This window comes from Varroa jacobsoni, unplaced genomic scaffold (assembly GCF_002532875.2).
Source record: "Varroa jacobsoni isolate VJ856 unplaced genomic scaffold, vjacob_1.0 scaffold_315, whole genome shotgun sequence".
Classification (NCBI taxonomy): domain Eukaryota; kingdom Metazoa; phylum Arthropoda; class Arachnida; order Mesostigmata; family Varroidae; genus Varroa; species Varroa jacobsoni.
This window is the reverse complement of record NW_019213217.1, coordinates 68880-85198: the sequence shown is the minus strand read 5'-3', so window position 1 is coordinate 85198 and position 16319 is coordinate 68880. Positions and strand designations below refer to the sequence as shown.

Genomic DNA, 16319 nt, shown 5'->3' with positions numbered 1-16319 from the left:
AATTCCTTTCGGCTAGTCGCTCCGAGTTTTGCGGGCCAGATAGAGGTAATACTTTCAAATCGAAAGGTATTGCTGTAGTTTGCTAACAGATAAACTTCTCGTATTTTTATAGATCCCTTCGAGGACCGACAATTACAGGCGCTACTTTTGTTCGTAGTAAGACCGTCTCTATGTATCGATGGTTTAGCGTGACTCTGTTTGGACTATTTGTAGAGTATGGGACGTGTACACATCTTTTTACCGAGTGAAACTGTTTCATTGTTATATTCACTCCGAACCCGCTACCTATGTACAAATTATCCCTTATAAAGAGAGCCACATCTGATCTGCGCCGTTGTTGGCCCTCTGCGTTGTCCTGTTCCTCTCAAAAGCAGTCACAAAAGCTCAGTTCAATGAGCGCAGAGCCCTACGTAGTGGATTTTCATTAGGTGGACTAACCTTTGACCAGCCTTTATCCGCTGCCTCGAAAATGTCCATTCATCCCTTGTTTTAAACAAAACAAAAAAATTAGTTAGAATTTATTTCTAACCAATTTTTGTTTCGTAATTGATGATGTTTGTGTGTTTTTATTAGCTATGTTACATGTAACTCTCATGTGGTTCATAATTGATTTGGATCTTTTCAGGCCGACGCGGCCTTTGGGTTTGTATGTTTGAATAAAGTTCGGTTAACTGTATTTTATCATTAAGCTTCGATGAAGATAAGATCTTCGATCGAAGACTAAATAACACATTCAATGCACAAGTGCCAAATTAATAAAAATTGATATTAATAATGTCGCGGACACTATTAATATCAATTTTGATAACAAAAAAAAAAAACAGTATTTTTCATCGTTGTTATTGCTACTTGCGTTTCGCCCGTTCCAGTTTCACGCGTGTTTTTCTCTTTCTTGCAAGTGTACGCAAAATAAAAACCTTGCAAGTAGGGGCTCTAATTAGAATATCGTATTATAATATAGGAACACTGAGAACATCAACAGTTTATAGTCGAATGAGAGTGATCAGCAGTTGGAGCATATCAATGCAATACGAACCTTCATAATCGCCTACACAGGTGCTAAATTTCTTATGGAATCATTCGCGAGAGATGTCCCCTAGAAGCGGCAGGGGGCGTCGAGGTGACGTCGCCCTACCGTCACGCGCTCGTCGGCGCCAATCCGCCGGTCCTCAGATATTCATCCCGTCGCTACAGGATCTACCTGCCGCCCAGGAAGGGCTATTTGAGGTTTGTCGGTCTATTATTATCAGTGGCACCCTATAATAATTACACGTCATGGTCATGATCAGCGGGTCACGTATAATACACACCCCAAGTCGCCACAACAAGTGGAATATGTTATGATTACCCGGAAATAATTTCTGACGGTTCAATACACAAATGTTACATCCTTCGATAAGGTAGGCCGATCAATCGATAAGTACGTATCCGAAGTTATTAGACTCGGTAAATCCGTTTTAAACCGTAAGTGTTTATTTACTATTAATCTATGTTATGGATCTAAACTACGTTGAGTAAAAGTAAGTATTAATGCAAAATACTTGTCAGGTAAACTAGGCCATAGTACACCTCAATCTCGCGCAGTGAATATTTATAAAGTGTCCTTCAATAAACAGCCTTATGGTCGATATCCGTTGGCCTAAAACAGGTCTTTCTAGAAAAATGTTCTGTTACGCCGTGATCTGATCGTTGAATTCGATTTAAGAGATCATTGATTTTCCTAGAGAAACACGTATGTTAAACAGTTGCCACGGTATTTGCTAGTCAAATGACTCGGCTGAAGCATATCATCATAAAGATATATATTTCCGCGGTACATTAGCGACTCGCAGAACGAAAGAGTGTCACCGTTTGAAGATGACCAATAAGAATCCTCAGGCTGCGGCCATTATTGTCATACAAATTTAGTTGCGTTAAACAATAGGTACGCTTGATTAGGTGTTTCCATTGTTTTTATAACCGGCAACGACGATCTCGGTTATTGTAATTGTCAAACAAAATAGAGTGGATCCGGGAAATCAATATCATTCCACTTGTTCCTCGCTACAGGCACTGCGTCTCACTGACTTCTTACGCCACTGCTTTGCTAAAAATACTATCATCGCTATACTAACAACTAATATATGGGTCTCTTTGCTATCGCGGTGGTATGGGTTGGAACCCAAACGAGGACAGCCTCCACTTTTTGCCTATAGCTTGCAATTTGATGGGATACCTAACGGCGATACTGGACATGAAACATTTAGCTTAAGGTTCAACTATCCAGGACAAGATAAAACATCGATAACTTGTCGCAACAGTAAGTGCTATTCTACGATGTGACACTTATGTGGCTCGCTGGTTTGTCTAATTCTCACGCATACTCACATATTTTAATACAATTCATGCTAGAACGTTCGCCGCCTTACCGATGATATGATTAAATGATGAGCAGGTATTTAGCTAGTCAGTCACCGAGAAGGAGCCGCACAGATTTATGCGGGCCGAATTCGGCCCAAAGGAAAAGCACATACACATGTTTACATTTATTTGGTGAGGTTTCCTAGAAAAGGGTTAGATTGAAGCAGAAAAGCTACATTATTGAGGCTAGACTAAACAATGCTGTACATATTACTATTAAGTGTAACCTTTGCCTGAACAATTGTCGGTGCGTCTTAAAATGCTGAAATTGGACATTGGACGTGCAACAACGACAATAGCGGAAGCCCTGCAAGCACTATTAATAGCGTCTTCTAGGAAAACTTCGGTTGACTCTTTGTCATAACGGGCACACGTTTATTCGCTGCTCCTCCAAAAAAAATCCAGTTCTTTCTAGAATAGAACAGCAAGTTCGTCGGGATTCGAGCAAATATTAGCTACTGATTAATCTTCCCGTGCTGGACGAACCCCCAACCGAAACTAAAAATGTTTTGTCTGAAATTGACGGCCTGCATTGCTGGTATTCTTCACGCAACTTCTGAAACATCCGAAAAAAAAATTCTGTAAGCCAGATTGGAAGATCTTCAATAAATCGTTGGCTTTCAAAACAGCTCAAAAAGCGTAATTCCGTCAGAATTGTTTGTACCTAGAGTATATGACCAGTTTACATCTACTAATGTTCCTTGATGCACGGGTACTGCTAGGAAGTCGCTATTGGTATTGCCGTTGTCTGCCGCTCATTCAAGTAATAACAATGATCAATCATCGTGGCCGTCAATATGCATTTCACTAATATTAAGTATTTGTCATAGAATTTAAGCCAATTAAATAAGAACGGTATATCCTATAGCCACTAAAATCTTGTAATTGTCAATGGACGTTTACTATCAGACTCTACGGCAGGAAGATTCAAATCACTTCAAGGAAAACATATTTCCTAATTACAGCAGTAGACTGTCCTGATGTTAGCAGCTAACTGGATACGCGGCATAATACCGAAAAAATGCCAAATTATTTGCATTTTGGTTCCGCATGTGCAAGTTCAAAGTTCCTAATGTCGGATCACGCAGTTTGAACAACAAAGGATTTGTTTAGGATATAGAGTATTTCTCTGCTTATACGAAAATATCTGTCAGCTTTGGAACGGTTCCATTGATTTTCTCTGGAATCGAAGCGCATTAGTTTGTCATGCACTACGACTTCTGAGGTTTGTTTGCATTTTCTTTTTTTTTATGAAGAAATCACCCGGTTTTAATAAAAGTAATAGAGCTGTCATAGGAGGAAGCCGGCGTAGTCTTCATCCTCAGTGAAGCTTTTCGTGCTATGTTCAAGATGCGACAGATGTTACACAATCCAGAGATCATACATACGCCAACATCTGACTCAAAATTTCTACTGTTTCTTAATATAGCATTGTACGTCTTTAGGACACACAATAGGAACCATGAACATTGTTGGAATTGACAAGAATATCGTAATCTTCTGATTATGAACCTCTAAGCCAATATTCCGGCAGGGCCGAATACATTGAATTGTGGCAATCTTTCGTCTTCAGATTTTTGTTTCAGCTCAACTCCTTTGTTTTATCGGGCCCTGCCTTAGAGTAACTGTTTAAAATAGTCATTATAAAACGTTACTAGTTCTCGTAATCAAATTTCGAACATTGGGATACACTTACCAGGTATCAAAGAATCGCATTTGTCCTACGTTAATTATGCAACTGACTACATGTAAGAATAAAGCTTTTCTAAGCCAATTAGCATGGTCTTAGTCGTTAAAACGCTATGGCCTAATCCTGGTATAAAGGATCTCGACAAGAGACGAATATTACGTCATTGATGGACTGAGAACAGTCCTCATGCGAGGTTTCGATGCTTAGTTGTGTCAACTTCACTATCAAATGGTCTGCCGCAATAATTTACAATTTTTGTCAACTATTTTATTAGCGACATTAAAAATGGCAATTTTTGGGCTATTTTTCGATGAATCATTTGCAGCTAGTTCTTGTAGCATCGTTCTTCCGCCACACGATTTACACGCTTCCGAAAAGCACCCAAGAGTATCAGCTGGATCTTTAATCGACGCGTTTGTTATCCCATGAAAGACAGGAAGTAGGGACTGGGAAGAGAAATGAGTTCTCGTTTTTAAGCATTTGTCGATAACTTCCGGCCGCAAGTACGATGGCAAAGGTCCTTTTGGTGGAACCCACCATGAGATGATGTAGCTGTGGCCTGGACGGTCCTACCAAGTACCATGTTCGCGCTAGGTAAACTCCTCGCCAGCAGACATACGCTCACCAGAACACCGCAGGCATACGGACAACAAATCGAACGCAAGCGAATCCTTTATCTTTTTCTAACTTCTTCGTTGCTCCCCTCCTCCATGTCAATTTTCACGGGAATAGTCAGGCACAAAAATCAGGACAGCAGACATCTGACTTCGATGCTGATGCCGCCTTCGATGCGCTGCGTCGTGTTCACGGTTTCCTCTGCCCCGTTTCTAGTGTTTGACCAACGAAGCCCTACCGATCGACGTTTAAGACTTTCGTCCCTAGAGGTCCTAAACGTCGATCTAAGGACAAACGCCGCTCCAAACTAGTAGCGTCACCCAATCGGTGACGATTTGGTGTGACGACAGTGCAAGCGACTAGACAGATGGGGGGGGGATAGTGTATGGAGTCAGGACGGCTCCTGTACGCATTGAAGAACAATGGGTTAGAATCGTATGTAATCGAATACAATTTGATCGTTTGCATATATAGTAGTATTTACCAAGCCTGTCAACACTCTGAATGATTTGTGGTCCGGGTTAGAGCTCCATTGAAGACGCTCGTTTTGGTGGACCGGACCTAAATGGGCCAGAGGTTAGCAGAAGTGGGAACAATTAATAAAGGAGATACCGCCCACGCACAGAAAACCACGTAAACATTAAAGCTTCGCTAAAGTGATTTATTTCGCTTATACTAATGGATATGCCGTTTCGCGAGGGAATGTAGTTATTAATGATATCAAACACTAAACATTTTAATTCTGATCTTCCACAGCGTCTTGTCTTTCTTACTCGATTTGAAATACAAATGTATGGATAAGTTGCTGGAGCGAGCAAAAACAATTACACATTATACTGCAGTGCGAGTATATTTATTCGGTTTTCTGTTTAAATCAAAACGTTTTAAAGCTAACAAACATCCTTGCAAGGTATCCACAGCGTATTTGATTGTAAAGATAGCTTTAATAAAAGCTTGTGACTATTAGCCGTGCAAATGGGATGAACTTTCCAGAGGTTGTGTTCTTGTGTTTGAAACACCAATCACGTTACAACGACGTAATAAGCCTACACCTGGGGCTGTGAAGGAAAATTTGTAAATAGCTAGTATTTCGGCTGGACGCTCCTTGGTTATTTAGCGGAACAATATGTTTAGTCTAGCAGGACAAAAAGAACACGTTTGAAAGGAAAAAAAATATGAATCTCTATTAACTAGACAGTTTTTCCCCAGCCCACCCTACACACTTTGTAGCTATAGCGGGACCCACAGACCAGAACAAAGCCCAAGTGCTACGTACCTCATCTGTAGGGCGTAACCATCCCTTGGTGCAAACGGAACTTCTTAAAATCACAAGAACGAAGCCACATATTTTGTGACATCTGTGTGTGATCTGATTACTTCAAGGCAGAGACTTTTTCAAACCGTGATAAGATTCTAGACGTCAACGCTCTGCATAAAATATCAAGGTCTCATGTTATCTCTGTCTATGATTAATTTTCGGCTATCTAAAACGGATGAACATAACAACGGTGCACATAAAGTAAAAAATCCACACCTGTCTGACCTGTAATCTGCTTCGCATTGCAAGAACAGCTAACTTTACCTACCATTATTGTTGCCATGCTCCACGTTTTTTGGCTTTAGCTTTTTATAGCTTTAGTCGTTATTTTCCCTATTTCTGTACCTACGTATATAGCAGAAGCCGCAAAAATACGACTCCGCATCCGTATCGATTGAAGCCGTATTTTTGTGCCTGGTGCTATTGTTGTTGAAGCAAAAGCACAAATCTCACTTGATCTAGACTATTGATGCGCGCACTGCTTGCGACAACAATCTCGGTGAAACAACGACCTGTTTCCGTGATTCATCCGCTGCGACAGCCGATAATACGTCCCCTTCACATTGCCAGTAGCATCTGTAAAATTAACCTTTACGCCCGTGCAGTTAAATAAATATGTATACGCACTGTTTCCGCTAATTATTAACAGTTCGCCACTAATTACCACAATTGCCCTTATGACGATTTCTGCTAATTCTCAATTTGATTTTTAAAAACGAATAAATAAATTAGGACAAAGGGCAAAATTGCATGTGACTATTTTGTCGATCAGATTTCATTATGTTTGCGCTGAATCAACCCGGATATGAATTATGAGGCATTGAAACGAGAATCTTTTAGGAAGGCCCACAGCGTAAACAGGCTCACTATATTCTCCAGCCGAAACTCGCGAAGGGCAGACTTACTTTGCCGAGAGTCAGTGCTGATATGTAGTAATATATGCCATGTCCTTTATAGGCTGTTAGCTCTCCGGTCTATGGGTTTTACTGGACCATTTTATCCAACACACCTAAAAAACGGCATTAAAACATTATGAAATAGAAACCCTTTGCAAACGCTGAAATTTACACTGGCGATAACCGCGTGTTGATAGCCACTGAAATTACACCTCCCTCCTTACTTCCGGCAATTAAAAGCTGTTGGGAGGCATTATTGCGTGCGTACGTACGTGCATGACAAGAAGATCCTGTCAAACTGTGACTCTAATAACTCCCTATAGCCATAACTGACAACTGAGTTATTTTGATCAGGTTTACTTCGACAGGATGAAGGGCACGTTGTACACCCTAAACCAGATTAGCTTTATATTTAGCAAAAGTATTGGGCATAAATCACAAGCCTGCCCCTTCCATGTATCTTTTGCTCTATATTTATCGAGATATTTATAGGGCATCGCCAAACTAAGCAATGCGTTTTTTACTAAGTCCTGTGCCTGACCGCAATCTAAGCTAAGGAAGCCCTTGGAAATTACGAGTCAGCTGTTCTGCCCACCGTAACGCAACACGGGGTGTATATATATATATATATATTACAGAATAGCGCCACCAAGCTTTTTCAAAAACGATTGCTCTACAACTCAATGATACACTACCTCTAGAAGCCTATTTGACACAGCCTGGTGCAATGGCTTAAGACACTGGGTATGTTGTCCTGCATCATAGGAAATCACAGAGAGTCCAAACCGAAACGTCGTTAATGCAACAACTAAACCCGTGTCAGGGAATACGATCTGCTCATTTCTATTAAACTTTTGTTGCTCAGCCCTAAAACATTCAATTACGAGAGAAACTCTAGCCTTGAAGCCATGCATAGCTACTTTCGTTCCCCGCATAGGCCGAATACCAATTACGAGGCCAATTCTAATTTAGTATCAACAATTATTTTCTCAGCTGATTTCCATGTCTACCTTACAACAGCAGTGAACAAACAAAGTTACTGCATCCAGATCTTCATGCTATGTGTCAATAGCCATTTTTATAAAGCTGAAGTTACCATATGGTGTTTTCTGGGCAGGACGTATTAGCGGATTATTTTTTTTTCTTTTTTGCCTAATTTTTAATGGTTCTCGTTATAGAAGCATCTTAAAGGTTTAGTGAAGTCGAAACTCGGAGGGTTTAAGGTGAACGATGTACAGTTCAAGCGAAACCGTCTTATCTGCCATTGTGCCCCATGGCGCCTGGAGACACTGAAATTGTTGAAAATTCTTTGCAAGTTTTCACGAAACGCAGGTACCAAGAATGCCGCGCTTATACGGGTTAATGTCATAGAAGTTTTTTCCGCAGGATTTGTAGAGCCCACAGGGTTAGGCCTTCTACAATTGGCTAGCTAAACAGCTATATTCTATATGAAATGTTACCAATTATTCCCTATCGACGCCAAAAATTTATTGAAAATTGTAAGCTAATTCCGAATTTGTGAAGAGATTCCGAAGCAATTACCAAGGTAACGTAATATTAAAAACATAGCGACAGGCATCACCGCTTGTAATATAATGTTAGTATGTCGCACGTTCGATAGAGTGGTGTCTGACATTTATCACAGTTCGGAATTGACAAAAAAAATTGGAAAATGAATAATCCTATCGCAAGGAACTCTTCCTACATATATGTATGTATATATACGATAAAGTTTATTGGTATACAAAAACCGAACAAGCAAAAGCTCGCAGTAGAAAAGGGAAGCAGCAGGCTCAATTGCCTATTTCACAATGATTCCAATACAGAATTCTGCCGACACACGACCGATAGGACAATGCCATAAACATGCTTTTCCTGTTCTCGTGTGAAAACACTCGGCGGATTCGAGCCTCCGAGTGAAAACAAGATAAATATCCTCTCTCAAGGCATACCGCCAGCTCTTAAGCATTCATATGTATATTGACTTTAGCTGTCACAACGGCAGCATCACGACATCTTCTTGTACGGAGACAATCTGACGTGATGCGACGTCGCGCATAACATTCCGTCCTATCGCCGCTGAAACTTCCTACGGTGCTGCTCCACCTATGAGTACACTCTTCCATATATATATTCACTTCACCATTGTGCTTTCATATATCTGTCAAAGATAAAACAATATAGCATTTTTTCCTATCACTATTTTTGCGGACTAGCTAGTATCTTTGAACTACCTAGCACAAATGCGGTACTCATCGTCGCTGATCGTTACACTCGACAAAGATTTTTCAGACAAAACAATAAAAACAGTGCTTCGTGTGCTTAAAAGGCGTTACAGGAACCGTTATCGAAAAGTCGTCGAACTTCACAACCACCGAAAAATAAAGGTAAAGGTAAGGGAGATAACAAGGGTCAGTGTTTTCTACTCCATTGCTTGTCGCATTTCAAGTAAGGATAGCAGTCACATCTAACTATACTTTTCGATTGCAAAACGCTGCCTAACCAGGACTGCGATAAAATGTGACCAGTTTACAGGACGGATTTTAAAACATCCCTAACGTTACTTGTATCGACACATTCTGCTTACGTTTGCTGCTTTAGCAACGAAAATATGTCTGTATGCATCGCAGTAGGCTTAGCTTGAATAAGATTACATTGTTAATAGAAGGTACCTATGTAGCTTTTTGTAACCAATCGATGGTTTCAGACTTTCTCTCTATATGAATAGATAGATACATACAACGCACAGCCATTACGAGCCTTAATTTGGTGAACAGAATACCGTTGACTAGGACCCGATTTGGCTGAACGGCAGTCAGCAGCCTTTCTCTCATTGTCTAATGCAAGGAAACAACTGTCTGATAGCCCGACAGAAGCTTAGAGCGCATGCTGTTTTTTTCTTTATTGTTTAGCACGTACTGTAACATGGTGTCAGCGGAACTGTGTTGGCGTCCGCGCCAATAGTAAATGGATGACGCCGCTTTATTGCCTATTTTTCGTTTCACCTCTAGTGGTAGACTTAAAGCTAGGCAACACTCCTTTTCCTTCTGAGAGGAAAAATTTCCCATAGGAAATATGGTTAGCCACGGATCGTAAAGCCAAGGGAATAGAACAAAATGGACCAAGAAGATAGCGCCAAATATATATATCATACTAGATCTAAATACTATTAATCTAGACCTGACACGATCCGAGCCTTACTCAGGGCGCGAGGAAATAGCACTAGTCTGCATCAAAACTTCTGCCCCATACCTCGCTCTTATGCCACAACTGGCGTCCGTCCGCGGGCGGGTTATACAAACACGGTGCTGGTGTTGAAAGAAGTGGACGGTTAATCACACTCTGCCGCGTCTCACCTTCCTACGTAGAGGTTAAAGGTCCTAGGTAGCCTCTAATGTTGGCCTTCATGAACTAGTTCCACGTGGGCTAGGACTCGTTGAGTCGCTACGCGAGTGGACTACGACGAGTGCCAGAAATCTTACGTCTTTTTTTTTTGCTCTAGGCATAAACTCGCTGTCCGCGTCCGGCGGACTTATTATTTTGTTATTTTTCCGACGGCAGTACGTCCATGAGCTTATTGAGCTGGGGTAAATGTAGAAATAAAGGCGTTATTTCCGAGACGGAGCAGAGACCGAACCCGCGGTCGCTTGTGGTTTTAGGGTCCCTTCCAAGTACGCGAGTGGGCTGCAGGCCTCCCGGTGGCTGCTGAAGTACGACGATACAGCCAACTTTAACGGACCTGACGATTAGCGTCTGAGCATTCTCAAGGCGTAGCGGCGAACTGGTTCGCATAGGTCAGCGTGATCCATCTGATGTGGGCAAATTTCCGCCGAATGTTCGATTTGCGTTTTGGCAAGCCCAACATTGCCCATAATGAGGCGTTGAGGCAGCTCTAAAACGCATAGAAAAATACAGGCACGTCGTACCGGCAACGTTTCGAAACTATTCTGAAGTGTTACTGAAAGCTACGTACGACCGTATTGCAGAAGGCATAGGTTCGTAGGTTCATCCGGTCGAGAAACCTTTGCTATAGTACCGTGCTTGTCATCGAGAGGCCCTGGTGCCTTCGTCTGGAACAGTAACAGTCTGCACGAGTCATCAGACGAGGACCATCTCGAAATCCGTCTCATACGACAAATGAATTTATCAGCGGGCACCACGTTAACCCAGCGTCCACCGTTGCACAGCGCTCGTCTTTATTCTAGCGGCAGACCCCGCACGCCCTACGTTGACTGAAATGCATTGCCTGTCCGCTGTTCAAGCTAGCATTGCAAGCAAAGGCTGGCTGCCCTCTATGCTCAAGGTCAGGAAGATGGGCCGTTTTCCAAAAGTGATAGGAGAACACCCGATAATCAGCTGGTGCGTCACGGAACAGCACGCAATTCCAATGTAGAAACAAGTGAAATGATCGTTCTACCAAACAATTCACGGCATCAGTGTGTGACGAGCTTCAGTTTCCGCTCACCGTTCCTAAAACGGTATACCCCAACCCGCTTCTTGTAACGCGGGGAAACATTACTACTTGAGGCGTCAAGAAGTTCCACCTATACGTGGGTAAACGGCCATTAATAGCTCTAATCTATCACCACGCGCTCTACTGGCTAATTTCGGCTAAGGATCTGATCGGTCGATTAGCGTCCGATCTACAGATCACGATGGAGTGTACTTCTATACCAGGATAGCTTATAACACTAGATCATTTCAGTTCGAACGGGTTTGTCCGAAATCGTGCACACTAAATAAGAACAATATTAATTGTAAGCTAAAGTTCGATAAAGGTAAATTAATGTCTATGACCTACGGCTATTTCTAATATCTCGACAGTTATTTAATGAAAAACAGATTCATGTAAATGCAGGCAATTAGCTGAAGTCGTCATATCAACGACACCATCGATCTGTGTTACAAGGCTGAATAATTTTATTAGAACAGCGCATAATTATATGCTTTACATACAAGACTAGATAACAAATTAGACATAATTTGTTTTGACAGATCTAACGTAGAATAACTCCAAGCGTGTTGTTATGTGTGTGGCTATATGGTTCACCCGCCGGCTGATTCTTGCTCTGGTGGCTCGTGGCGTCGCGTCCCAGTCTGCTGCTGCTATGCCAGTCTAATCAGCTGTCACAGTTCGATTGAAATTGCAGAAATGGCTGTTTTACGCAGAAAAGGTTCTGCTTTACGTTGCCACTGATAGGCTTACTGAACGGCATATTGGCCCGGTGTCTGAATGAGCAAAAATTTAGAACCCTTAAAACGGAGCATTCAGGTCAGAGTTCGACCTAGTAGCAGAACACGAATACATAAAAGAAGAGTGAATACCACGCCGCTTCAGTTGAGAACTCGTTGGGGCTCGACAATAGCAAAAATAGACAACATCAACCTCTTTAATCGTAGCGTTTTCCAGCAGTATTAATAAGTACTAATATGGATTACTCCTAACAGTATATCTTAACTACAATTTGAAAAGCACATATAAGTCAAACGAAGTTGCGTACTTGAACATTTACTGACAAAATAAACAGGTGAAAGTGCTACTTTATGATTACGAGGGCGTTAAAGATCTCACTCGAGTCTATGAGGACCGACGTGTGAGCCAACGCCAAATTAAAAAACAACACAGAAACATCGAAATCGGCCAGTCAAAGGCATCATAGCTATTAATGATCCCTTAATAAATTAACTATTATTACGTCAATAGAGCATGCGGGTTTGTCATGACTGCATCACCTACTGATTCTGAAATTGAAGAAGAAAAACCGATTTTTCGCGAAGGTACTGACGGGTGATAAAAAGTGGATGAGCCACAAATACGCTGCCCGGGACAGATTTTTAAGATGCATGGTTGATTTGACGCTGTACGTTAGGTACGAAGTTAAGGGAATGACCTTCTACAAGCTTCTCTTAAACTATGGTCAGGTACTATGAACGTTTTAAGGCAATTAAGGCCGTTTAAGACAATACGACCTGACTGTGGCTAATGGAAAAAGGTCCTGATTCATCATGACAATGGCCAACTGTCAAAAATAGCCATAGTTTAGTTTCCCCTCACCCGGCTTACAGTCCCGATTGTAAAACCCTATATTGATCAGTTTATCGCAAACAAAAAAATTTCAGACAATGGAATAAAAAGGCTGGCTGGAAATAGGCAAGAGTCATCTTCAATATATCACTAATAAATGCTGTCTCGGTGGAAAATCGCTTTTATTCGAAATTAGCTTATGACAGCGACCAATAGTATTTAGAATGATGTACATAATAGAAGTTCGTCGCACGCAAAACCCGAAATAATGCCGAAAACTGCTTTTGTGATAATATATATACACCTATGTATATATATATATGCATACATATATATGCATATATATATATATATACATATATATATATATACATATATACATATATATATACATATATATATATATGTATATATGCATATATATATATATACATATATATATATATATACATATATACATATATATATATATATACATATATATATACATAGGTGACCGTTTGCTATAACAAGGCATTCAGGCTTCTGAAGAAAAAGTCATCAAAACGTATCCTAGTTGCTGCAGTAAATTAATTTTTTCTAGTGCCTGATTTCGACACATTTTCCGCTAATGACTGGGAAGGATCCATTTTCAGGACTATACTGTAATATCTGAGTCAATCAACTGTCTTTACCGGCAGGGATAGTTTTTGCTATCATTGGAGGAATTGCCCAGAAAATGACCGGGTAGGACTGAGAAAAAATTGAGACCTTCGCGCGCTGACAGCGTTTATTTGCTGACTGCGGGACAGGCCGGCTGACACCCTCTTCGAGAAGGCCAAAAAGGCTTAGTCGTGAATCGAGTTTTAAGGCTATCGCAGTTATTCGTCGTGATCAGTACTAGGAAGGCAAAGAGCAGGCTGTAAGCTGCAATTGATCTCCTACGACCGCGATTCGCGGGAGCACAATTCGTGTCCTAATGACGGTCGCCTTTCCTTTGCCGAAATATAGCAGAATAGAGCGCAAGCCGTTATGTACTTTCCTTCGATCTGAATGAAAACAGTTCGTATTTTAAACCGTTAGTTTTCTTTTTTCTTATAGCCACAACAATTAGTTGGCCCTGTCTCAACCTTAATCTGATCATTCTATTAACTGACAACAATTAATTCATATATCAATAAGGTGTAATAGCGCCATAGATTGTGTCGCAAGAATCGAATGAACTTCTCTCTTTACAAGCATGAGCTTAAGATATTAGAAGTTTGTATTTCCAAAAAATAAGAAACCAAGGGTTTGCTAGAACAAGGATTTGGTTAAGCAAGTCGAGTTAGCCACATGCGGCGGCGGTACTTATTTTGGGCAGATAATCACTACCGAATTACAATCGGGCGCTTGCTCTCTATCGACCTCTGAGGCGATAGTCTGCGCCGTTAGAGACGGTGAGAAGAGAGCCGCGAGCAATAATACTTTTTCGCGTCTACTTTTTTTCGCCGTGGAGCAGCAGAGAAACTTAGCGGAACATGTACGTGGTAGAGGTAAGGTTGTGACGACCACGTTCTGGAATATAAACACGAGACACGCGATCCAACGAGCGATGCAGATCAATGCTAACTTGGCATCAATTCCGCCTGTTAAATTGCTAATATTGGCAAAGGCCAAAATCGCTTGGGAACAATGGCAATGTTCTGATAAACATAGCATTCGATTGTTCGATACTTGGTCACCTAGCTGCTTACGTTGCGGCAGTATAATGACGAGTTCTCAAATGATAATATTGCGCACACATGAGACGTTATATATGTGCGTGTATCTTTAAGATAATCTTTAATCTACCTAGTAATCTGTTGTATTTGACGTCCAAGTCCGAACGGCCTCCGGTTGCCTGTGTTCAACCTTGCTTCGTAGCATGCGTTCGCCCACGTCTGCTTAGACACGTGGCAGTGGTTTGACGGCAGCAGGCAACCGTGGAGGGAGAGACAGCATTTCCGTTACGCAACCGTGAGTAAAATGCTGTCTGTCTAGTTCTCCGGTCTGATTATCGAATATTCTCACTCTTTCACGTTTACTCAACTGCCGAAATGGAAACCTCCCAGGGGAATGGCCTCAAACGGAGATCAACAAACAGCAGAAAAAAGGTTGCCGATGCGCTTCGTTTCTACGTGAGAAGAGATCTTGGATCGCGGACGATAAAGGCATAGTATCGCTACACCGTCTCTTTATCTGTTTCTTACTATGTCAAGGAAAAAAGACTGAGTCTCGGGATGTGCACCATCGGTACGCTTCGCTAATAAATAATAGAATATTCATTAATTCATAGCATGCCCAACACCACTGGAAATCTTCAGTCTAGGTTGACACCATGGCGGGCCTCTGAAGCTATTTCTAGGCATCTACCATCCTTCTAAAGAGAGTAGCTAATTTTAAATGCTTTTTCACACACGTATTACGTTACGATATAGCATACCATATCGAACTCCTGACGACACGCACCTAAACCGTGACGTGCGACTTAACATGACCGATGGATAGAGAAGACGAAGCAAGATGAAAAAAGCGATGGCCAATCCAGTTTTAGTTGTCGATTTGGGCGAATCAGCGTCACTAAAGCCTGCGGCCCCCCCCCCCACGTTCGTGCAGGTTTCGGTATATTCATTCGTTACATCATCCTTCCTAGGCCGATTATTATTGAACACGTCGAGTGCATTACTACGAAAGTGACGATGACAGAGCACCTTTCGTCATGGCGGCGACAACAGCGGCTCTCGCCTAAAATACATAAAAAGTCTCATTCTAGCGTTCATAAGGGCGTTAGGTGGCTGTGTAGTATGGTATGCCTTCATACCTCTATTGGTAGCTCGCTGCACTGTTTTCCTCAGAAGGTAAATTATATTAGCTACCTTGAATGTAGTTCACCCATTCGCGATTGCCAACCACGATAGAGTCGACGACACAAGCAGGCAGACAGATCTCGTCCGACTTCTTTATCCTTTACCAAATCTTTTTCAGCTGCCTTCTTTTTCAACCTACCTTTTCCGTGTTTTTTGCCGCCATTATAGCGTACCGCTATGGCCTCTGCTTTTCTAACCCGGTCGGAAGAATCTCTTCGGTGAAAATACTACGTTTACGCTGGCCCGGCTAATCATTACCTAGAGTTACACTATAGTGAGAGCGGGAGTCAGAGTGATACACACGCACACAAACACCCATACAGGATACCCTATCCACGTACTTTCACACAGCATATTAAAAAAGAGGCGGAATTGTTCCACTTTATCAAAGTGGAACAATACATATTTAATGGAGCCATATAGAATTTAAAAGCAATCCTCTGAAATTGTGTATTTCGGATGATTTACAAATACGTACAGTTCATTTCCTAGATGAAAAAAAAGTCAG

The 16319-nt window shown here is 41.5% G+C and overlaps 1 protein-coding gene across 1 annotated transcript in view; it reads left to right on the top strand.

Moving 5' to 3' along the window:
• The first annotated feature begins 1056 nt into the window (after positions 1–1056).
• LOC111259280 (uncharacterized) overlaps positions 1057–16319 on the top strand; it is an 82605-nt gene continuing 67342 nt past the window's right edge. Inside the window, exon 1 of the mRNA XM_086967827.1 lies at positions 1057–1227. Within this exon, the coding sequence (XP_086823953.1) occupies positions 1090–1227 (138 nt within the window). The 5' untranslated portion in view covers positions 1057–1089. The remainder of the gene's footprint in view (positions 1228–16319) is intronic.